At 36.9% G+C, this 24,091-nt stretch overlaps 3 protein-coding genes across 18 annotated transcripts; 1 reads left to right on the top strand and 2 right to left on the bottom strand.

Moving 5' to 3' along the window:
* Nucleotides 1-6,391: 6,391 nt before the first annotated feature.
* Nucleotides 6,392-9,304, top strand: DIN10 (Raffinose synthase family protein). 2 transcript variants are annotated; one of them, XM_068608264.2, is made up of 3 exons: nucleotides 6,392-6,584; nucleotides 6,679-6,732; nucleotides 6,816-9,304. In XM_068608264.2, the coding sequence occupies exons 1-3, from the start codon at nucleotides 6,420-6,422 to the stop codon at nucleotides 9,093-9,095; spliced, it is 2,499 nt and encodes an 832-aa protein (XP_068464365.1). In that variant the 5' UTR covers nucleotides 6,392-6,419; the 3' UTR covers nucleotides 9,096-9,304. The 2 variants fall into 2 exon arrangements, with proteins under 2 accessions (XP_068464365.1, XP_090157007.1); XM_090300881.1 differs by having other exon boundaries at nucleotides 6,483-6,582; nucleotides 6,693-6,732.
* Nucleotides 9,305-9,949: 645 nt separating this feature from the next.
* Nucleotides 9,950-15,694, bottom strand: LOC137807568 (Small nuclear RNA activating complex (SNAPc), subunit SNAP43 protein). Of its 12 annotated transcripts, none has more exons than XM_068608272.2 (9): nucleotides 15,598-15,694; nucleotides 15,436-15,495; nucleotides 13,081-15,109; nucleotides 12,828-12,954; nucleotides 12,446-12,559; nucleotides 11,421-11,619; nucleotides 11,262-11,307; nucleotides 10,602-10,677; nucleotides 9,950-10,337 (listed from the first exon to the last, which is right to left on the bottom strand). In XM_068608272.2, exons 3-9 carry the CDS (start codon nucleotides 13,141-13,143, stop codon nucleotides 10,120-10,122), a joined length of 843 nt encoding a protein of 280 aa, XP_068464373.1. In that variant the 5' UTR covers nucleotides 13,144-15,109; nucleotides 15,436-15,495; nucleotides 15,598-15,694; the 3' UTR covers nucleotides 9,950-10,119. The 12 variants fall into 12 exon arrangements, with proteins under 12 accessions (XP_068464373.1, XP_068464374.1, XP_068464376.1 ...); XM_068608273.2 differs by having other exon boundaries at nucleotides 13,081-15,087; XM_068608275.2 differs by having other exon boundaries at nucleotides 9,950-10,492; nucleotides 13,081-13,165.
* A 2,345-nt stretch (nucleotides 15,695-18,039) lies between these two features.
* On the bottom strand, nucleotides 18,040-23,700 carry LOC137807566 (zinc finger BED domain-containing protein DAYSLEEPER-like). 4 transcript variants are annotated; one of them, XM_090300880.1, is made up of 3 exons: nucleotides 23,223-23,699; nucleotides 21,488-22,116; nucleotides 18,040-21,454 (listed from the first exon to the last, which is right to left on the bottom strand). In XM_090300880.1, the coding sequence occupies exons 2-3, from the start codon at nucleotides 22,082-22,084 to the stop codon at nucleotides 18,359-18,361; spliced, it is 3,693 nt and encodes a 1,230-aa protein (XP_090157006.1). In that variant the 5' UTR covers nucleotides 22,085-22,116; nucleotides 23,223-23,699; the 3' UTR covers nucleotides 18,040-18,358. The 4 variants fall into 4 exon arrangements, with proteins under 4 accessions (XP_090157006.1, XP_068464359.2, XP_068464361.2 ...); XM_068608258.2 differs by having other exon boundaries at nucleotides 18,040-22,116; nucleotides 23,223-23,700; XM_068608260.2 differs by having other exon boundaries at nucleotides 18,040-22,116; nucleotides 23,353-23,698.
* Between the last annotated feature and the right edge of the window lie 391 nt (nucleotides 23,701-24,091).

Below are 24,091 nucleotides of genomic sequence, written 5' to 3'. Positions count from 1 at the left end.
GTAATCAATTACATATGTGGCGGTAGGCTATTCACCAGAGATCATATTAAATCAATGTTAGAGTTAATTTAACATACTGTTTTTATTAATGGAAAAACACATCATGTACCCGAAAAAATGCATCAAATTAGTTTAAGTAATGTCATGTCTACTACGAATATTTTCATTCCAATAATCATATAAAGAATTATAAGTTTAAGAGTTAGGTTTTATAATTTTTTTTTATTATTGATATAAAACAAAATTATTTGTCATAAAAATAAACAATGTATTTATGCCTTAAAATAATATTTTTACCAATTACTAAATAAACCATTAATTAGGATGCAAGTGTTATAAAATGTTTATATCAGTTAAAATTGAAAAAGAAATTAAAAATGATATAAAGCAGTAAAGTTCATAAAAAATAAATTAAAATCTTATAAAGTAACTTTAGAATGGAGATGCCATAAGATGATTACTTAATGCACCTTGACATGTCTTTCGGATAGGGCGAGCTATAAGTTACCGGTTTTTCTCTCACCACTCTAGGCTCATCCACAATCCACAACTTTCATTTTCAAAGGTAATCCATAAGGTCTTAAATGAGTTGTGCTATTCTCCAGTCAAGAAAGCAACATTTGATTTTAATGAAATTAATTTAATTTTAAAGAATTTAATCCCTACGGAAAAAAAAATAGTAAAAATAGGAGGAGCGTTTGAATATAAAAAGTCCAAAAAAATTATTGACACCAGTAATAATGTTAAAAAAAGGAAAATAGCATATTAAAATATTTATTTCACTAGTTTTATTATGTAAAAAATAATATAAAAGCCCATTAGTGATGATTGTAATAAAGTTATGCATAAATATTAAATACCATTTACCCAAACTCCAAAAGCAACTATCAGTTAATTCCTTTAAGAATCCATGTTTAGTAGGCTTCTACTCTATCAGTACCAGTCTATTGGTAAGGACTCTATTCATTTTACATCTTAATTCTATTATTACTTACTTTTAATAAAATTATAATGACTTAAAAATACAAGAGAAAAATCCAACTCAAAAGACTAATTCTCACATAATAAACTCTCAAATATTTATTTAAAAATGTATTAAACATTTTATTTTAATTACACACTGTTTATTTCTGAACGTTGAGAGTTTGTACGCTATGAAATAGAAGGAAAGACTTAAAAAAACAAAAAAACAAAAAGTGAAAAATGAAATAACTTACGAGGATTAAACTTATGACGTAAAAGCGAGTAGATTTTCATTTTTCATTATTAAAATTGGGTTAAGTAAAATATTTCAAAAAAACTTATAAAAAGAAAAAAAAAACTAAACATCTTTATAATCTATAAACTAATTTATAAAATTTATTTGAATTAATTATTCAAAGATGTTTTTTCAATTTATTAAACTAATTTTATTTTATTTTCTCTTTTCGTAATTCTTTTTTTTTTAATTTTTTTTAAAAGTTATAATTTTATAATTTAAAAAAATACAATGATTATAAAAATTAATTCAAGGGTTTCATAAAAAGTTAATAAATTAAGTGGTAAAAAAGTTGTTTAAATTAAGACGTAAGAAGAAAATACACGACACAAACTTTTCTTGGTTGAGTTTAAGATGTTTCAATTTCATGATATTAGGCTCACCCTTACATTCTTTCCAATAACTAATGTTTTTGTTTCTTATTAACGTTATATGGCTTGCCATAATTCTTGCAAATACACATTGCATTGTCATGTATCATATTCTAATGAAACTTAATCTTTGAAGAGGGTTGGTCGGGGAGAATTTTTCATAATTCAATCTAGATGCAATAAAATGGATGGATTTGATCATCAAATTTATTTGGATTTTTTTAAATCTATTTAAAATAGATTAAATCTATATTAAATCCCCTTTATCAATTATATAAAATTCATATTGATTTGGGTCTTGACTGCCTCTGCTCGACATGAGCTTGGGTCCACTCGGCTCAACATGGTATTTGGCCCACTCGACTCGACATGGAACCTAGTCGACTCGACTCAACAACGACCCAAATCGACTAGGCTCAATCTAGGTTTGGGTCTACTTGGCTCTACATGGGCTCGGTTCTGACTAAATCTTGGCCCGGGACAACTCAGTTCGACATGGGTCTGGGCCGAATCGGTTCGACATCGGCCAGGACCGACTCGGCTTGACATCAGCCATGTCGACTCAACTCGACATCAACCCATACCGACTCAGCTCGACATCGGATCAACATGGGCCCGGGTCAACTTGGATCGACATGGGCCCGAGTCGACTCGGCTCGACATCGACCCGAGCCGGCTCGGCTTGACATCCGCCCGGGCCGACTCTGCTCATCATTGTCTCGGGTTGATTAGGCTCTCCATGGGCCCAAGCCGACTTGGCTCGACATGAGCTTAGCCCGATTCAGCTCGACATCGACCCGGGTCGACTCTGCTCGACATCGGCATGGGTCGATTCGGTTCGACATCGACATGGGCCGATTCGGCTTGACATCGACCCGGGCTAACTCGACTCAACATCAGCCCGGGTCAACTTGGCAAGACATGGGCTTAATGCCGACTCAACTTGGGCTTTGAACCACTAAGTTAGAGTTGGGCCCAGGTTGACTCGTTTCAACTTTGGCCTGGGCCGACTCGACTCGACTTTAGTCTGGGCCGATTAGGCTCGACTTGGACCTGAACTGACTCGGCTCGACTTTGATCCGAACCGACTAAACTCGACTTGGGCTGACTTTGCTCGACCTGGGTCCGGATTGACTTGGCTCAACCTGAGCCCGGGCCAAGTCAAAATCCAACCCAAAATCCATTTTGGATAATCCAAAAATGTATTCAATCTATATCTAATCCATATCTAATTAAATGGATTGGACTTAAATTTGAAAATATAGATTTAAATTTGAGATAAATCCATTTAAATGGATTAAAAGTACTATGAATTTGGATAATTATGAATTGGATTTGGCAATTTGGATTTTTTGTCCACCCTTACCTTTGAAGGAGTTTTTATAGGTTTTCTCTTGAGACCTTGGCATGAATTATAAATGAGTTTGGTTCTATAAGAACCTCCACCACTAATGATGATTGAGCTTCAAATGATACAAATTGAGTATGACCATTAAAGGATATTACTGGTGTATAAAACTTTAGGCATCATACTTCCCCTGCCAGTGATAAACCCAGTACAACTAATATTTTTCATTTGTGAGAACACTTAAACAACTATAAATTACCATAAATAATTACAAATCAACATTGTCACCACCCACCCACCCTATCCACTCAATTAATTGCAAAAAAACACATTAAAATCATGCAAAACGATGCTGGTGTGCTTTCTGCAACTTGTTTTGTGTAAATTATTAGCAAGACAATGACAAAGAGATAATAATGTTTTCATGTAAAAGAAGTTAAAACTAAAATGCAAAATATTTTGCTTGAAAAACAGAGATCAAATATGATATTGTGTTGAAAAAGACGCAACAAAGATGAACGACAAAGGCAAACTGATACAAACCAAGCCAACAAGAAGATTACTAAGGATGCACATTACCATTCACACTATGAGAAGTCATCTCATCAATCAAGTGAAGACCTCACTAAGGATCTAGCAGACCTCACCAAAGGGAGAAATGGACACAAACCAGAGCATCAAATGTTCTTCCTTTTGGTCTTGTTAGAATAAAACAAGTTGTAAATAATTTGGACTCTCTTTAGGGGTCCAAATAGCAAGATAGGATAGAATAGACGCCTTTAGCATAAATAGGAGTTGTGCTCATAGTTGGGCTTGATCCAAGCCCACTTTTTCAAGACAAGACATCTAGAATTATGATTTTTGACCTAATTTCTAGAAGGAGAGCCTAAAGGTGCGATTTTGACCTTAGTCAACCCTCCTAGGTCGCCCCTCCCTTATTTTCCATCCTACCCTTGCCCTTCTTGGCCACCCAGGCACCCATTCTTATAAATAGGGTGCCTTTACTTCATGTATTACATGTTAATTTTGAAGCGAAAAGTTACTCTGCACAAATTGTGTGAGAAGTGTGTGAGGTTTGAATCCTCTTGACTAGGTCTTATATTGAGTGGTGTGAGAAGTGGCAACCCTTCACTCATCTAGGTGGCTACCACACCCAAGCGACGTGAATCCCTCTCACAACCACTCTATAAGCTACTCTTCTTCCACTCTTCTCAATTCATTTCCATTTCATATATGTCTTTGTCGAACTCTTACTCTTGCTTTTGCTTTTTGTTATATGCTTATGGTTCATCATTTGGTTTGGCCATGACCACCATTGATGCTTACCTTATTGCCATTTCCATTCCACATTGCATTCCATCTATCACTTTATATTGATTTTTCATCTTTGTCTTTGTGAAGTGAACCTTCACACTTACTTAACCATCTAGTTAAGTTCGTGTCCAGTGAGAATCTTCCTTAAGTTTTCACCATAAATTGTTAAAATCTCAACTCTATGTAAAAGTGTCACCATAAAATGAAACCATCTAAAAATCAACTCACATCACAAACAAAGTTGAGAAGAGTATAACTGATGTAAAGAATGTTTAAATTTGTTTGTTTGATGTTAGGGTTGAGATGTGGTGGAGACAAATGACAAAGATAAACAACAAAGATAAAAATATTAGGGTTGATAAAAAGAAGAAGTAGTGCCATGAGAATGTTTATGTTTATCTGTATGATGTTAAGGTTGAGACGTGACATAGGTGAACATCAAAATACAAAGACAAATAAAGATGCACCATCATTGCTAGATTCGCCTAAAGTTATATGAAATGCAAGTGAATGTGAGAGAAATATAAGAATGTCTTAAGTTGATCTTGAATCACCTATACTATACCAATCACTCAACTCATTTTAAAAGTAAGTTAGTGATTATGTCGATTTTAACTCAAACATAAATAAAATTGAATCCAATATAATTTAATTAGATTAGGTCAGATTGAGTTATTGAATGATCAAACCCAACGAGCAACCCTATTTTGAGTTATCTCGATAAGTTATTAATAAATAGATAAAATTGCAATAATAACCAAATTATTGTACTGTGTGCAGACTATACATAAATTCTATTTGTTTCACGCGATTTACTGTTTGTGCAAGTTGAAAAGTGATGAAAGCACGAAAAATAAAACAAAACAAGAGTCTATACTGATAAACTTTCCGTTGTAGCGAAAATTTATGAAAAAAATACCTACATAATCAATTATATTGAAAACGATTGACTATGTTTAAAAATGTTATTTTATTATTTACATTTATGTATTGGGATATTATAATTAAATATAAAATAATCAATTTTTCTTAATAATAACATAATTTCACTTTCCATTTTCTTTCTCTTCCTTTTTTTTCTTTTCAAGTTTCTTTTAATCGAAACAGAAAATAAATGTTAAAATAACACTGGATTAGTGAACGAAAAGAGCAAGTACCCTGCATCTAGTTATTTTGTAGATTGCATCTGACATCCATTGAACATTGAAGTAGAAAAATCAGCATATTGCTTGAACCTACACCTACTCTCATCAACAAGCCTCAAAACCTTATCATCTCAGGCAAAGATCAGACATGCATGAATAATTTATTCGAATGATTGAACTAAATATTCATAACTAAAAACGATGAAATGGTTCATTGAGTCTGGAACTTGTACCGTATGCAGTAGTATCCAACCACTAGCCACTTGTACAAGTGGAGGGACCGTTCCATCTTCCCAAGTTATTCCCAATTATGTTCTGCAAAATCACGTTAACTCCACCTCACCTCGTTAAACTATGACAATGCCCTTTTTAAATCAAAAATACGTATCAATCAATGGGCTATCTGATATCAGCAGCACCACTCGTGGCATACCCCAATTATGGACAATGGCCCAATAGCAGTTGGTCACTTGCAATCATTTTTTCCAATAGAACTTATGTTACATTAACTATATTAAATTAAACCTAATAGCTTCATTACCACGACAAGACAGCAAAATATTAAAACCAATTATAGAAATTCTTATACTTAACCCATACATAAACCCTAACAAGTTCAGGCCAAGTAACGCGGTTGTGTATTTGAGCTTCACAATCCAAAGGGTAGGCGTAAGCAACAGAGATTGGTAGCCCTTAAAACCAAAAATTTTGTTTTGTAAATTTTAATTTTACCCAACGAAAATCGCACAGGTGTGCAACATAAGAATATCGTGTCGTATCACGTTTTCCAGTTTTACTTCGTTTTATTTCTTTCTTAATTATATAGTGGAATTGTGTGGGCGTGGATCCAACGTGGCGACCCCATCCAACATAAAAAGAGAGCAAGTTGGACCAGCCACAGTTTTTTTTTTTTTTTTTTCTGCGATGAGATATTATATTATTCAAGACAGTTAAGAATATGTAAAGAGAGGATGGTATGTTAGATGAGAGTGATAAGGAAGAAGATGTTAACAATGGTTTCCAATCTATGCCACACTCCATCCTTTCCTATAAATACCAAATCCCGATTTCTTTCAACTCATCCACACACTATTCTTTCAGGCATTCATCTAAGATCGCCAAATAAGAAGCACCTTCCAACTTCTGGTATATACCCCTCATCATCATCTTAATCTTATCTCTGTTTTTTAATCTAAATTTCGTTTTTTATGTTGCTAACAGCAATGGTTTCCTTCTCCATGTTTTCGAATTCGCAGAAATTTCTTGAATAGAGTGTTTCCGGTGGTATCATTCAAGGTATGAATTAATAAAACCCCTAAATTCCAAATGTTATTTCAGTTTCATTGGATTGACGAAAAATTTGTTTGATTTAATTGCAGAGGAGAGTAGAGGGAGCTGAAGAGATGACAATAAAACCTGGTGTTCGCGTTTCGGAGGGGAAGCTGGTGGTGAAGGAGCGAACGATTCTGATAGGAATACCGGAGAACGTGGTGGAGACATCTACGGTAGAAGGAATGTTTCTGGGAGTGGATTTTGAGAAGGAAGATAGCAGACACGTGGTTTCGTTGGGAACATTGAGGGATGTGAGGTTCATGGCGTGCTTCCGGTTCAAGCTGTGGTGGATGGCGCAGAAAATGGGTGACAGAGGGAGTGAAATTCCTTTGGAGACTCAGTTTCTATTGGTGGAAACCAAAGACGGGTCCCACCTCGAATCACAGAACGACGCCAACAACCAGAATCAGATCGTGTACACAGTTTTTCTCCCTCTTGTAGAAGGCTCCTTCAGAGCGTGTCTACAGGGGAATTCCAACGATCAGCTCGAACTATGTCTCGAGAGTGGTGATGCAGACACCAAAGCGTCGTCGTTTAGCCATGCAATCTTCATTAGCGCCGGCACCGACCCTTTCGCCACCATTCATCATGCTTTCCGTGCCGTCAGGAACCACCTCAACACCTTCCGCCTCCGCCACGAGAAGAAGCTCCCCGGCATCGTGGACTGCTTCGGCTGGTGCACCTGGGACGCGTTCTACCAGCAAGTTACTCAGGAAGGAGTGGAGGCCGGAATCCAATCCCTCCGCGGCGGCGGCACGCCGCCGAAGTTCATAATCATCGACGACGGTTGGCAGTCCGTCGGCGGCGACGACGACGACGAGAAGGTGAAAGAAAAGTCGAACTCGTTGCAGAGGCTGACGGGGATAAAAGAGAACGCGAAATTTCAGAAGGAGGAGGAACCGGAATTAGGGATTAAGAACATCGTGGACATAGCGAAGAAGAAGAACGAGGTGAAGTACGTGTATGTGTGGCACGCAATCACGGGTTACTGGGGCGGGGTTCGTCCAGGGGTGAAGGAGATGGAGGAGTACGGTTCGGTGATGAAGTACCCGAAGGTGTCGAGCGGAGTGACGGAGAACGAGCCGACGTGGAAAAGCGACGTGCTTGCGGTTCAGGGATTGGGACTTGTGAACCCTAAGAAGGTGTTCACGTTTTACGACGAGTTGCACAGTTATCTGGCGTCTGCGGGTATAGACGGCGTTAAGGTGGACGTGCAGTGCATTTTGGAGACTCTGGGTGCGGGTCTCGGGGGAAGGGTGGAACTGACCAGACAGTACCATCAGGCACTGGACGCTTCGATTTCTAGAAACTTCCCTGACAACGGGTGTGTCGCCTGCATGAGCCACAATACGGACGCGCTCTACTGCTCTAAACAGACGGCGGTGGTGAGGGCTTCGGATGATTTCTACCCGCGTGATCCGGTGTCGCACACTATCCACATTGCGTCCGTGGCGTACAATAGCGTCTTCCTTGGGGAGATCATGTTGCCCGATTGGGATATGTTTCATTCGCTTCATCCTGCAGCGGAGTACCACGCTTCTGCTAGGGCCATCAGCGGTGGGCCTCTCTATGTGAGCGACGCGCCGGGGAAGCATGATTTTGCCCTGCTTAAGAAGATGGTTTTGCCCGATGGGTCGGTGCTTCGGGCCCGTCTTCCCGGGAGGCCCACTAAGGACTGCTTGTTCAGCGACCCGGCCCGTGACGGAGTGAGTTTGTTGAAAATATGGAACATGAACAAGTTCGGTGGAGTGTTGGGAGTTTATAACTGCCAAGGGGCTGCGTGGAATGCTGCTGAGAGGAAGAATGCGTTTCATGACACGGTTTCTGGTGCCATCACTGGGTTTGTGAGAGGTGGTGATGTGCACCTCATTTCGGAGGCTGCCGGTGATGGCGATTGGAACGGTGATTGCGCGCTCTACGCTCACCACTCTGGGCAGCTCATTGTGCTTCCGCGCAATGTGGCTCTGCCGGTGTCCCTTAAGGTGTTGGAACACGAGGTGTTTGCTGTTGCGCCTGTGAAGGTTTTGTGTCCAGGGTACAGCTTTTCCCCTCTTGGACTTTTGAACATGTTCAATGCTGGTGGTGCCGTTGAAGGGCTGGTGTATGAAGTGGGGGATAGCCAGGTGTTGGTTCGGGTGGAGATGAAGGGGTGTGGTAAGTTCGGGGCTTATTCCTCGGCAAGACCAACTAGGTGTCTGCTGCAAAACAATGAGGTTGATTTCGATCACGATACTGATTCTGGCTTGCTAACCTTCAACATAGATCATTTGCCGCAGGAGGGACACAGGGTTCATGTGGTTGAGTTAATTTATAGTTTATCTAGTTAGTTCTTACACTATACCTTATACTTATTGAATTTGAATTGGGGAGAAGACAATTGGTATGTTGTGGTATTTCTTTAGTTAGAGGGGAGGAGAGACGAGAGGGTCTTCAACAATTTGCCCTTTCTACTAGATTTAACTTTTACCATTGGAGCGACCTTCTTGTGTTTGAAATTTGATTGAAAAATGAATACATATTTCTACCTTTTTTCTTTTTTTTAGAGTTATTTAAACACGTTTTATCTTATGTTGCTCACTCCTCACAAAATCATATAAAATATAGATATTACTTAAGATATTGAATTGCCATACAGTATGCGTAACATAACCAAAACCGAATTGATCCAAGTCTGTGCACTTGCTTTCCAAAATTGTACGTCTTCTCGAGATTGAAGTTTGCTTTGCCTTTGCAGTGGTTCTTGTAGATTATTTATGTAGCAGAATTTTCTTGCCACAATTTCATTACCACCGTGTTTATTACCTGTTTCTACTGTGGTTTTCTGCCTCTTCAAGAAACTACCAAATGACTTTTTCCGTGTGTGCCTTTAACTCGCACTTCTTGGTTTATTACTAATTCACATGATTTGCACAGTGCGTTCAAGACAAGACACACTTTAACAGAAGAGTTTCCTCCCACGTAAAAGGTCATTCATGCCGAAACCAATGCCTGAGACATGCTAGTGCATTCGACGGATCATATTTTGCACAACCCATCTAACTATAGGCAACGTTCGGATATTTGATTTAATAATAAATCAATCAAATAAAAAATATTGCTACTATTTGGACATTTTATAATATAAGTATATTTTTGTGTAATTATTTGAGAAGGGAGCTGACGAAATCTAAACCAGTGATCATACTCCAAATTAACATAGAATAATTAAAATGAAACATTATACTATCAATTTTCATTTCATTCTCTTGTTTAAAATAACGATAACTGGAAAAAAGTAAAACACATTACTTCTTTGAGACTCCCTATGAATTCCCCAACCATATGTAACCCCTCCTACGACTCAAATTTTTGTCAATCTTGGTTAGAATCTCCATTATGTGGTTGCTGATCTAGAAGTAATTGCTCCAGTTCCTTCTCATATTCATCGTCCTCCCCCAATCCTGTTTGTTTATAAAATGTTTGTTTCTGGGCATGCCAGTCATTAGCAACCTTCTCCACTACATCTCCAATCAGATGCTTATCTTCTTGTATGTGCTTTATGTTTTCAACGTCTAAAACCCTGCTTGCCTCTAATGAAAAACGAGGACATAGAATTACATAATTGACAAAATTAATGATCATGTGTTGGCAAATTGAAACAGCCAGACAATAGTATCCAAAAACATCCCCACCCTCCCCTTAAGGTCGAGAATTCCAGAAGTCTGAGGACAACATTTTGTCCTTCCTAGTATAAAAAAAAGAAAAGAAAAAAGGAAGCAATTCAATTTGGAATGAACCCCCAATGATATAAGTTGTCCTTCTTAAATATGTAAAATAGGAAAGGAATAAAATACCTTGAATGGCCACACTCTTGGCCGCAGCATATCCCGATGACTTGTTCTTCAGCAAACTGAGGTCAACTTCCAAGCCCTGGCATGTGGAAAAGAGAAAGGGAGTTAAATGCAACAAAATCACAAACAATTAAAAATACAGTCTATAGTAGGAGTTTGCGTGTGAAATACATCTCAAGACTGATTCATTAGCTTCTGAAAATACAGATATCAAAATATACCCTGCAAGGATTGAATGACATTTTGAATGTGTATAATATAAAGAAATTGCATGGATCGTGCGGCCACTCCTTCATATTTCAAATAGGCTAAATCAAGTACCAAAACCCCAACCAAGTTATTAAGCACGAGATATAAACCCCAAGCAGCCTCCACCCCACCCTCCCGCAAAACAAAAAATGAAACATGGTAACTAGAAACATAAAATTGAGCAATAGGTGAAAGATTTTCTTTTGGAGCCATTAGTTGGTTCCAGAAGGGATGTTACAATTTACATAACAGCACTTCATGTTGCATAATACCATCAGAACCCTTGTAAATGTAAATGGAAAAGATCAATACAATTTTCACATAAACTTATCATCAAGAAATCTGACAGCAAATCAGTGTAATTAAGAGAATAAACAAATCATTTTGTAAGTCACAGAGCATTAAGATGCTTACAAGGTCCATCTGAATATATTTATCAATTGAAGAGCTCTCAAATAACCTGTCATTCACAGTGAACAGATGAAAACAATAAGCTGTTGAGCAAACTTCATTATCATGGCCACATGTTAAGGTAAGAAGGATCTTGGATATAAACGTAATTTGGTGGTTTACTTTTCATATGCAACTTGAATACGGGCATTCTGTAATTGTTGTAGTTGGTTTACTGTCTCTGCGACACAGCCTTCAATCAAGTCGACAGAGCCAAAAAGGAACACATTTCTTTCAAGCATTCTCTTTACTAAAGCAGGTACCACTTTAATATCATTGGCTTTTGCATCAGCAACAAGGATTCTAAGTTTCTTTAATTCCCCTGTATGAACACATAAATTTAGTTTTCATGTCAACCATCCTTACATTCGGACAAATATGAAGCATCAAAGTTGGGATGAAAAATGAAATGAGAATAAAGAAGATAATTTCAGTACTAACTACAATAGTGACGCTATAAAGCAAGTCAGGGAGTGCCACAGCACAACACGTTAAGAAAGAACAAGTCACGTAGACAGGTTAGGCTTTTAAAAAGGTCATTCTTAGGCTTAAAAAGAGGTATATAATAGACAGATAAGCCGACACCATGGTCAAAGCCTAGCTGACATCGTCTCGACTAAGGTCATGTAGATGATACTTAGATCAGGTCCAAGTCGAGGATGCCTCAGCCAAAGCTGACCCGACAATGCACTGACTGTAGTCCAAACTAAAGAGGCACTTTGTAGATTGAGTAAAATGTCTCAGACGAAACCAACAAAAAACTTGTCTTGAGCAATCCAATCGGTATTGGATTTTAATAATAGGATTTTTTTGCACACCCCTGCTACCTATAAAACCTAATTTTTAAGCATATAAGAGAAGACTTACTTTCATTGTATGATAATGGCACATTATGGATTGCAGCTACTGAATCACAAATTAGTGAGGTACGCCTATGGAGCACATACTCAGATATATACAGGTATGGGGTTAAAACACTAAATTGAATCAAGGAAAAAAATCAAAATTAAAGCAATTATGAACAAAATGAATCTAGTTCCCTTCACACACCTCAAACTATAAGTACAATGTAAGCATGACAATGCAAAAAGTATCCAATAACTGTATAGTTAAACATAGCTGTTTTATCAAGTGGAAAATTGTTATACCAAGGGATAGGTAGACTTTAAAAGAAGGATTAAACGGTTGAGTCTCATAGAGACAGTAGAGGCAATAAAAGCCGCCTAATCTCTGTGATAAAGAAGCAGTACCAACAATGTAACCTGCATAGGAACATAAAGGAGTATTTATACTGAAATAAAAATATAAAGGCTAATAAAGTAAAACTTCAATGGCATACTACATACTCATCCGATATTGGTAAATTTTCACAAATATTACGAGCCTTTTGGATTGGATCAGTAGTACTTCTATACTTTTGGAAGTATTTTTCAGCATAAATAAACCGTTCAACATGCGAATTGCCCAGAAAAAAAAAATCTAAACTCAATTGAGTTATCATCACAACTGCATATACCAGCTATACATTACCTATACATTGAGCATACAATGATTGCATAAAGAAGGCCAGGTTGGTAGAAGGACAAGCTTCGTAAATGTATGAGAACTTCCTTGAAAACCATATTCTTTTCATATCAGCCAAAGTTGTTGACTCATCCTGTCACTCACCAAAATTGAACATCAAACGTGGATTTTTAATTCCAAACAATGGCAAGCAAGCTCCTTGAATTAAAAAAAAAAAAACAGAATGAGAAAAACCACTGGCCATTGATGTTATCGATACCTGAGTGAATTCACCAATAAGTTCATCAATGTCCAACTTGAAATAATCGATATCAATATTCATGATTAAGAACCCTGCTTTGCACCTGAGAACTCGGTACCATCAAGTTGTCAAAGAAAACATAAAAATTCACATTGTAACAATAAAAAAACAAGAAAAAGGACATTAATCTAAATACAGATAAATCAAGATTTCTCTAATGAAAACAGCGGAGAAAATAAAACCCATTTTTTTATTGGCTAAACCCACACCATGAAGTCATTGAATAAATAAGACCCATACAATTTTATGTTCCTTGTTTCTTCAAATTTCACAGTACTGAATTTATGAAATTTTGATTTGGGAGCGATAACCTCTGGGCAAGGAGATAGATGGATGTAATATTTCAGAGATGAATAAGAAAACTCAAGCAGAAGAATAAAAGGATGACAATTGAATCAAATAACTTACAGGCATCACACCAATGTACACAACTTTTCTCAATCCTTGCCTAATACATGGGAGATAATCTAGGTTTGATTTTATCCAAACCCAACCTAATATTATAAATCATGACCTGACTAAGACTAGCTAATTCAGTAGTTTGTACTGAGTAAGCATCTGCGGCCAGTCAGTATTCATAGGTAGCATTTACACAAAAGAAAGATTATTTAGATTAAAAATCTTAATCATCAATTTTAGATGTCACATTGAACTTTTTATGAATTTATAATAGAAGTTGGTACATATATGTTAACTGTATTTTTTTTTATAAAAATGTCCTTTTATTTATGTTATAAAATATAGATTTTGTTTTTCTGGAAAATCTATTAAGTCATAATGAAATATGTTATCCACCACATTACTTTTCAAGGCTAGTAATCTACAACCACTGAAGAAGAACGCTCTGTTGTCTAGCTAAGACAAGGCAAGAAAAAAAATATAGGAAATTATGGCAATAAGAAGAGAGAATTTTTGTCTTCAAGTTCAAGATGTTAATCCCTTCTATATTGTTTGTAGGTTTGTCCCATAACCAAATCAATATATAAGGAAAGCAAATAAAGTCATAATTGCAAATGCAGTCTGCAATAACCTTTGAAATACCAACAACGAATTATGAAAAGAAAAATAAACAATATTAGAATATGTTTTGTCTAAGAGGAAAAATACAATTATCTTCATAATATACAAAAAGCAAGATATGAACTAACAAAAGGAACTAAGAAGCAGGGACTAAGGAGAACCTTTGAGCAGTCAGAAATCAAACAGCAAAAAGCACAAATGAGAAAGAAACCAATGAACAAACAATCCATTGAGAAGCTAGGAGCAGTGTTATCAGTTGTGACGCAAAATACGGAGAAAGTCCAAAATTTCTCCATATAAACTCACCATTGTGATCTATGGCACCAACATATGGGTCCCCCTTAAGAAATTACCTATGGTGGTTGGCAAGCATTCAGCCGCCATTCCACCAAGGCAATTCCATTTAACAACAATTCCTAGGAGTGGTTTGCAATTAGTTGAGTGTCAAAAACAATAAAAAAGTTAGGGCTCAAAATCAGGACCCCCATTTGAGTTTAGAATCCTGATTCAGCAAAAAGAGATTGAGTTTGTGATTTCAAATGACATTTGGGAATATGAAATAAGGTGAGTGTGATGGAGGAAGGGTGCGGTTTCCAATTGCGTGTCACCAAAGATGAGAATCAAGAAAAGGTAGTGGTTATATACGCTATCCATTTTATCAGTAACTCTCCCTCCCTTTCTTTTAATTTTACCCTCAAATTACCTCCTAAACCAACATACCCATACTCATCTCTTTTCCCTTTCATATAACTTTCTAATTGACGAAAATCAGACAGCTAAAATATACAATAATGCACTATGTGAAAATACAGAAAACTGGATACGGTAGAATCTATTGCATTCGGCGACTTGTAACTTCTAGAAATAGCACTTAACTAACTTCTCAGTATTAGTCACTTTTTAAATAAACTTTATCTGGATTTGGATCTTCTCCGAGTGCGGGTGCTGGAGAGAAATGAAAGGAGAGCTGTGTAAACAATATGTGAATTTCAGTATGACAGAGAAATATAACTTATAAGTGATAGCTACAATGGACAAAAACGAACATAGAAAATGTCCTAGTCCTATGAGATTGTGGAACTTTCTTCTTATGAACAAATCTCAATCTCGGTTGAGTGAACCATCCCATTATTTGAAGCCATCTGAACACTACCAGTTAATTTCAAGCATTCCAATGAGTCCTTTCTTATTTTACTCCAATATGATGAAACTTTCGAAGAAAACAAGAACGAAACGACACCCACAAACGTTTTATCATGAAGCGAAGTTTTTGAATAGGAAAACGACACTCACCTGAGTGCAAGCGCCTACAATCGCATCAAGACCATCACCGAACTCGTCCTCCGAAAGCTTCTGAAAGAGTTCAGTTTAGAACTTTGAGGGTCTCCTGCGATATATACTCATATAATACAATCAATATAAGGAAAATAATCACAGCAAAATGCATGCACTTACCGAATCTGCAAATTCGGGAATTGGGTCAGGGTACACGTGCTTGTAGTTGGGTGAGTATCTGTGACCGAAGTGAAGAATTTTCAGGAAATGTATTTATATGGAGCTAAATTCCCTGTCTAGCACCATTTACATCTTTATTTTTCTATCTAGCACCTTTTTATTTTTATTTCCTTGCACCCTTTTCTTTCTATTTCCCTATCTAGCACTCTTTTATTTTTTATTTCCCTATCTAGCACCATTTTAAAAATAAATAAATAAATAATAAATTATTATTTTTTTTAATAATTTTAATTTTGAATGCATTAAAAAATAAATATTTTTAATATTTAAAATAATTAGAAATATAATTAATGAATAAATAAATGAGTTTTTACAAAATAAAAATAAAAAAGTAATAAATTAAAAATGTTTAGTTTAAAATTATTTTTTTTAAAATGAAGAAAATAAAAAATTAAACTTTACAACAACATAAAAGTTGAATCTATAAACATAAATTACTATTTATTTTGATTATTATTGATGATGTAATCATGTTAATTTCAAGTAAAAAATACAGGACATATTTATAAAAAAACCAAAGTCAATTAGTATTAATTAATAGTGGACACATAAATAATATTGAAGTGTTTACCTAAATGCAAAATTCTAAAAAAAACTAATACAAATGTTACACTTAATGCTTAAAAATGAGAAGAAAAAAATACAAAAACAAATAAGTCTAGAAAATAAAAACAACAACAATAAAATAAGTGTAACATTTGTAAAAAAAAATAATTTTAAACTAAATATTTTTAATTTATTACTTTTTTATTTTTATTTTGTAAAAACTCATTTATTTATTCATTAATTATATTTATAATTATTTTAAACATTAAAAATATTTATTTTTTAATGCATTCAAAATTAAAATTATTAAAAAAATAATAATTTATTATTTATTTATTTTTAAAATGGTGCTAGATAGGGAAATAAAAAATAAAAGAGTGCTAGATAGAGAAATAAAAACAAAAGGGTGCTAGATAGGGAAATAAAAACAAAAGGGTGCTAGATAGAGAAATAAAGATGATGTTAGATAGAAAATTAAGCCTTTATATGGTAGTCTGGGAAAAAAAAATCTTAAATACTCTGTAAAAATATTCTGGAAATGTAGGTCTTAATTTCAGTTCTCTGTAAAAAAACTATTTACTTAAAATTAAAAATTACCATATTTTGATCCTAGCATTACAATAACACTAATAAACTATGTATTAAAAAAAATAAAAAAAATCGAGGTAAGCTTAAGATAATGTTGTAATATATTGTCTCAAAAGTATTTTTAATATCTGTAGAATAAATATTATTCATTTATACTAAAATGAGTATAAAGATAATTATTTAAACTTTTGGAAAAATAAAATATATATTTTATAGGATTTGAAACAAAAATTCACATATTTATTAAAAACAATAAAAATATATATAAAAATGAAAAAAAAATCAAAACTTATTGTTTAGGAAAGAAAAATATATTTAAGTAAAAAAAAACGAGAATGAAAATAGCGTCTGCAAGTCCAGTTTGTGGATAATTGATTATTTTTCTTTGATTTGAATGAGCTTTTCTGCTGTGTGGGTCTGGTATTTTCGGCTTTGTGTCGAATATGTAATTATATTTACAATATTGTAAACATTATTGCATCCAAAATATAATTATACCATATTTAAACTTTTCATTTACATCAAGTTTTATAGTTTGTCATTATTTTATTTTTTTAAATTCAGTAAAGTGACTCTAATTTATTTTGGGCCAATTTGAGAAATAATTCTAATTTAAATAATTTTTTCAATAAACACCCACTCTCAAGAAAAAAGAGAGTACAATACAACTAATTGATATTTGCCCCTAAAAATCATAATTAAATTAGGCGTTTCTACTTTTGAATAAGTTTTAAGAAAAATATTCATTTTATTTTATATTTTAACTTTCTTTTCTGATATAACTAATTAACATTAAACTTATTTAAATTAAAACTAGTTCAAGAAATGATTAAGTAAACTATTTTTTAGCTTTACTTTTTCCTGATGTCTGTTTGAACTCATTTATTACATATTTATTTTCTACGTAAATATTTAAAATAAAAATTAGTTGCAAAACATTATTGCTTTTGATGACCAAAGCAAAAACAAAAGTTATACGCACAAAAACATTAACATGATCCAAGAACCTTAACGGCGGACACGAAGGTTACCGAGTCCAATGGAATAGTGCGTAAGTAGTTATGAACATTATACATCAGCTTACGGAGACAGTTTTAAAGTAGTCTTTTTCACTTTTCATGTGTGGCCTGACGAACACATGTATCAGAATAGGCAAAAAAAAGACAGACCTGAGAAGGGAAATAGAATCCTACCTGTAAGCGACATGCATAAAACTAAAGGGCTAAAACCAGCCCCGGCCAGACCAACTGCAGCCCCTGAATGGTAGTGATTGAATATTGAGTTATAAATTATTACATCAACATATCACCTTAAGGAGGGCATCTGTTCTAGCATCTAGTCCAGAAAAGTAAACTAGAATATAGGCATTCAGGTCCAAATCTACACATTAAAGGTCACCAACATAGCCTAACATATAACTAGGAACTACAAGTAAAATACAAGAACCTACCATCATAAAGAGTACAACCACCTAAATGAGAACGTGCAGGTTCATCAAATATTGCGACGCATGATGCGGTCTTTCTTTCACACCCTCTACGTAAACCAAAATTACAAGAATAAAAATCTAGAATTCCATTTTCACGAGCGCGTGGGAAGCTTCGGCTGCTCCGTACTGCATCCAATCTTTCGCGCATACAATGGCCTCCACTGTCTCTGGCCGCAAGGAACTTCGATACTGATCCATCTCTTTCACTTTTGTATCAAAGACAGATTCTGGAGGAACACTTGAGACCGGAACAGATAATATATCCCGGGCCATTTTGGAAAGAGTAGGGTACTTGATTTTGTTTAACTTCCACCAACCCAACACGTCAAAGTCCGGAACACGTGGCAACAGTGATTCTTCCAGATACTGGTCCAGTTCAGACTTCGTCTGATGGCTACTGGTTTCCATGATGTAGACATCAAAATCTGTTAATCCATTATCTGACAACAGAGTTCCTCCTGGAGACCCCTCTGTCTTCACATGGCTTCCAGCATCTTCTGCATAAGCAGGGGTCAGTGGCAGGGGAAGGGTCACATACTCGTGGAACAGCTCATGAATCCCATCATCAACAATCTTGACATATACATGGGCATCCTCGCCATAGATTTTTGTGAAACTAAACTCAACAAGCTTCATCTTGAAACGAGGATCCATAACTACTGCAATTGCCAAAACCAGACTACAATCTTTCCAGTACTTGTCAATTTTTTGTTGCATGGGTTTCGTAAGGTTGCTGATGAAAGGATCCTCATTCACAACAGCTCGAGACAGATCCAGCTGCAACTTCCAAACTTCATGGAAAAAGGTGACAATAGTGGGATGAGTTGCTGTGGTAAGAATGTTTGCTGCATCAAAAAGGGGCTTTAAGTACGTGCAGAGGGTCTCAATCAACTTCCAATCTTGCATTGATGGGGCACCCTTGTAATCAGGATCAGAAGTGTCCAAACAAGAAAACACTTCCTTAAGTTCAGAAGCTGCCACCAGCATCTGATATGTAGTATTCCATTGGGTTTGGTCATCAATAAAAAGGTTCCTTTCACTGGGGACCTGAAGATGCTGCTTGAGCTCCAGGAACTTTTCCTCATGTGAATCTGAAGTCTTCACATATTTTACACTGTCTCTGATCTTTTTTACGACAAGATGCACCGAGCTCAACAGTTCATTTGCAACATTGCTGAAGGTTCGGGAAATGCAATTTCCTACCAGCAGCTGCCCATTGAGGATAAGTGGATTCTTTACAGAGAGTAATGGTCTGAGATTCCCAAGGGCAACTTCACTTGGAGTCTGATCACAAGTGATAGAAAACAGCCTGCCATCCAAATTCCAATCAGAAATGCAAACAGATACAGCATGGCTGAGAGCAGAGTCAGAATTAGGATATGGTTCCATCACAACATTAAGAATTCTCCTCTGCAACTTCCAATCACTATCAACAAAATGTCCAGTTATAAACACATATCCTACAGATTGGCTTGAGGTCCAAACATCCAGTGTCAAACACAAACGTCCAGGTAATCCCTCAAAATACTTCATAACACACTGCTTTTCCATCAGGTAAGTTGCAACACAATCTCCTTGAACCGTGTTAAATGTTACCATATTGAACTGGGGCTGCAGGTTTTGGACAAATGCAACAAATCCCGGATGCTCAACCATGTGAAGGGGGTAATCATGCATAATGATCATCCTAGCAATCTCATGGCGGCAACGATCTTGATCAAAAATTATGTAAGGAGTATTAGGGGACCTATAACGTCGCTTTGGTGCACTGCTAGCATTGCCAGCATCACTTCCCCTTGAACGTGGAGTATACGGACTGAATTGGTTATGATCTTGGCTACGCAAAAGAGCTGGGCATGTCCCCTTGGCAATGTGGCGTTTAAGGTGACTAGTACCAGCAACCTTTGAACCAGTACTGTAAGCAAAACTTTGCTTGCATTGCTTGCAGCATGCTCTTCTACATCCAGGACTGACTGTTTCTATGGTGAAGTGTTCCCAGACTATAGACTTCTTTTTTCTCCTCTTGCTTGGCTGAGTTTCCGGAGTAGGTTCCTCACTGTTCAATGGAGTTTCAGCATTGACTATCTCATAGCTGGGTATGTTGCTAGCGTTGACTATCTCATAGTGTGGTTGAGAATTGACTAACTGATTGTCGAGCAGTGTTTCACTATTTTGCAGCCCATAGTGTGGCAACAAATGAGAATTGCCCATGTGTTCATGGGACAATGCCTCAGAGTGAGCTAGTTCATGGTTGGCCACTGCCTCAGAATGGTGCATATGACTGTTGGGCAGTGTATCATACTGTGCAAGATGATTATGAGGTATCGGTTTGATGTCTATGAGATGACTGTCTGGCAGTGGTTCAGAAGTAGGCAGTGAATCAGAATTGGGCAGTGGTTCAGGTTGAGGCAGCTGATCTTCAGGAATCATATGTAGATTAGTAAAATGATGATTCTGAGAAAGAGATTCAGGATGAGAGAGCTGATTGTTGGGATCAGCTGCAGAATGTACCGTCTCATTTTCAGACGAAGCTTCAGACATTATCACATCATTGCCGGTCTGTAACTCATGTATGACAATCTCATTGCTGGTCTGTGCCTCGTGTATGACAATCTCATTGCTGGGCTGTCTCTCAGGTATGACCGTCTCACTGCTGGGCTGTGAGTCAGATACCATTGGCTCACTGTTGGGCTGTGCATCTGACATGATTACATCATTGCTGGGCTGAGATTCAGAAGTAATCATCTCATTGCTTTGCTGTGCTTCAGATAAAAATGCCTCATTACTTTGCTGATTTTCAGATAAAACTGCCTCATTGCTTTGCTGTGTTTCAGATAAAACTGCCTCTTTGTTTTGCTGTATTTCAGATAAAACTGCCTCTTTGCTTTGCTGTATTTCAGATAAAACTGCCTCACTGCTTTGCTGTGTTTCAGATAAAATTGCCCCATTGATTTGCTGTGTTTCAGATAAAACCGCCTCGTGGCTTTGCTGTGTTTCTGATAAAACTGCCTCGTGGCTTTGCTGTGTTTCTGATAAAACTGCCTCATGGCTTTGCTGGGTTTCAGATAAAACTGCTTCATCGCCTTGCTGGGTTTCAGATAAAACTGCCTCGTCTCTTTGCTGGGTTTCAGATATAACCACCTCGTCTCTTTGGTCAGTTTCAGGTAAAACCACCTCATTGTTTTGTTCTGCTTCAGGTAAAACCACCTCATTGTTTTGCTCTGCTTCAGGTAAAACCACCTCATTGCTGCGTTGCGTTTCAGATACAACCACATCATTACTGGTCTGATGTCCAGAATCTACCACGCCATTACTTGGAAGTGCCTCAGAATTGACCAGCTGGTTGTTTGATGGTGACTCAGACACAGGCTTCTGGTCAACGGGAGCTTCAGAACTAACAAGCTTATCATCAGCTGCAGCTTCAGAGCTTTCTGATGGATTCTTGAATGGTGCTACAGAATCATATTGCTGATCGTTGTGTGGGCCCTCATCATTGCTTGATAGGTTGTTGGGTTGTGTCTCAACATTCTCCAACTCACTGCTAGGAGGTTCTTCTGCACTGGGCAACGTATCTCCATTTTTATTGCCACTAGAAGCCTGGATTTCAGATGCTGGAAGTACTTTGTTAGGCTCTGCCTGGAAATTGGAGAGATCCTTATCAGGCTGAGGCTCGGAAATTTCCACACTATGGTCAGACTGATTTTCCGAATTTACCAGATCATTGCTGGGTTGAAAATCAGTACTGACAGGTGCATTTTTCACATCAGGGGTCGCAACCACCTTATCTTCTTCAACAGTAACCATATTCTATTTTGATATATACCTTCCTGCTTCACCTAGAAATAAAATTGCTAATTAATGGTAACTTCCCACCAGGAAATGTTTTCCAAACAGATACATTAATACAATACTATAGATATGAAGAGAACATGAGATCCCTGTCCTATCAGATATCAACACTCCCGTGCAAAATATACAGGATTTAAACTAACAACAATAAACAAACATTACAGTTGTCTGCATAAGTGACACCTTGGAGAGCCAAAGAGCAAGCAAGAGAATTAAAAAGCAATAAAGTATATATAGCATTCATTTACGTCGCGCAGTTAAGAAAGGGAGAAGTGAAGGCCAAAACTAAGCACCTGTTTAACATGTGCGTATAAGATTGAGTTGAGAATACAAGACATAGTGTATAAACAACTGAATTTCAAAGTGAAGTTTCAAAAGAAGGTTGTACACTAGTGCCAATAACAACAAAATGGATGAAACAGCATATCAGTATTGCACCCAGCGTCCTATTTTGCTGGCACGATCATGGTTTAAAGACTTTATGGAAGGCCCTTCGTCTTACTACTGTTCTGCATCCTACTTTGTGTAAGAATCAAATGGCCCAACTGATAGTCCACAGCCATCCTACTACATACAACTCTTTAATATTCAGTGAGCCTATAGGCCTGGGTTAAATCAACCACTGTCGACGAACTCAAAGAAGGCACGGGCCCACAGTTGGGTCCAGCTCAATCACAACAATACGAAGTGAATGAACAACATTCATCAGTGAAAGAAGCTCATAGCAGATTCCCTCCATCAACCATAGCTCACAGAGCCCACACAAACTATGTACAAAGTCAAACTAAAAGTCAAAGATGGAACATCAGATCTCTAATGGTATACCACTGCAAAAACTGTCAAGGACGACAGATAATACCGAAAAAACAAAAACACAGTCCAGATCAGGAACTCCATCACAGAAATGGCCAATCCAGTGACACGAAACTGAAGAAACACCACCGAGATCGACAAATCAAAGCATAAAACGCAAAACAGGAAACCTAATTACAGGCAAAAACGACTGGTCGCACAATAAAAGCAATATCGAAAGGGTTTGGCCGGAAGAAAAAATTGAAAAGAGAGAAATCGAAGTGTTAGGGTTGGGAGGTACCAGATATATATATATATACGTGAAGAGGATTGGAGTGTGAAAAGCGGATCCGGAGCGGAAAGCGAGGCCTTAGGCTCACCGGAGTGAGATCTAGGGCTTTGCAGAGAGGAGAGAGAAAGAGAGGGCTCACCGGAGAGAGATGGAGATTGGGCCTGGTAGCGAACCCGAGGAGCTAATTGGACCTTGGAGTTGCAGGGTTTCTGATATTTGGAACGTGGTTCGTACAACAGGTTCGGGAGATAAGGTTTTTCTCAAACACATTTAAAATAGGGCAAATCTGTTGGATTTGGAGTTTGGACTTTTGAGGTCCATTATTATTATTTATCGAATTCAATTCATTTTATTTCTCTCTTTTTTTTTATTCTCTTTTCTTTCTTGCTTACTTTCTCGTCATCACACCACCACGCCACACCACACCACCCCGTTTGATATGAAATAGGAGAATGCGAACGGACCACAAGCTCCTAGCCCACCCCTTGACGAATACAGAAAAAGTGGTTTTTATATTTACTTGGTGAATGGGGTTTTGATGAGATAGGAGCGTACGTGTAGGGCGTGCGTGCGAGTGAATAGCCCACCCAATGAAGTGGACTATTAATCAGGTGAGGGCCCCCCTCGCTTTGCTTCCTTTCTTAGCCCAATCATCTTTTCTCAACCCTTCATCGCACTTCCTTTGCACTCATCAATTCGATCCAACTACCAATCTCACTACCCTTGCATTCTTATTTTCCCCCTTCCACCCCCTAAATCTCGCATCATACTTTTTCAATAACAAACAATTCGTTAATTTTGAATTCAATTTTGAGTTTCATTTTGGATGATAAAGAAAGACTCATGGGCCTTGCGACCGATATAAACAACAATCAACT

This window comes from Phaseolus vulgaris, chromosome 3 (assembly GCF_051622355.1).
Source record: "Phaseolus vulgaris cultivar YP4 chromosome 3, ASM5162235v1, whole genome shotgun sequence".
In the NCBI taxonomy this organism is placed as follows: Eukaryota; Viridiplantae; Streptophyta; class Magnoliopsida; order Fabales; family Fabaceae; genus Phaseolus; species Phaseolus vulgaris.
The sequence above is the reverse complement of the archived record's forward strand: the minus strand, read 5'-3'. Positions and strand labels throughout refer to the sequence as shown.

Excerpts from the sequence above, each read along its gene's own strand:
- DIN10 (XM_068608264.2), top strand. The coding sequence starts at position 6,420 with ATGAGAGTGATAAGGAAGAAGATGTTAACAATGGTTTCCAATCTATGC. Across the intron at positions 6,585-6,678 it reads AGCACCTTCCAACTTCTGGT|TTTCGAATTCGCAGAAATTT; the intron begins ATATACCCCTCA and ends CCTTCTCCATGT. Across the intron at positions 6,733-6,815 it reads TTCCGGTGGTATCATTCAAG|AGGAGAGTAGAGGGAGCTGA; the intron begins GTATGAATTAAT and ends ATTTAATTGCAG.
- LOC137807568 (XM_068608272.2), bottom strand. The coding sequence starts at position 13,143 with ATGAATATTGATATCGATTATTTCAAGTTGGACATTGATGAACTTATT. Across the intron at positions 12,955-13,080 it reads TTATTGGTGAATTCACTCAG|GATGAGTCAACAACTTTGGC; the intron begins GTATCGATAACA and ends GGTGAGTGACAG. Across the intron at positions 10,338-10,601 it reads CAAGAGTGTGGCCATTCAAG|AGGCAAGCAGGGTTTTAGAC; the intron begins GTATTTTATTCC and ends GTTTTTCATTAG.
- LOC137807566 (XM_068608258.2), bottom strand. The coding sequence starts at position 22,084 with ATGGTTACTGTTGAAGAAGATAAGGTGGTTGCGACCCCTGATGTGAAA.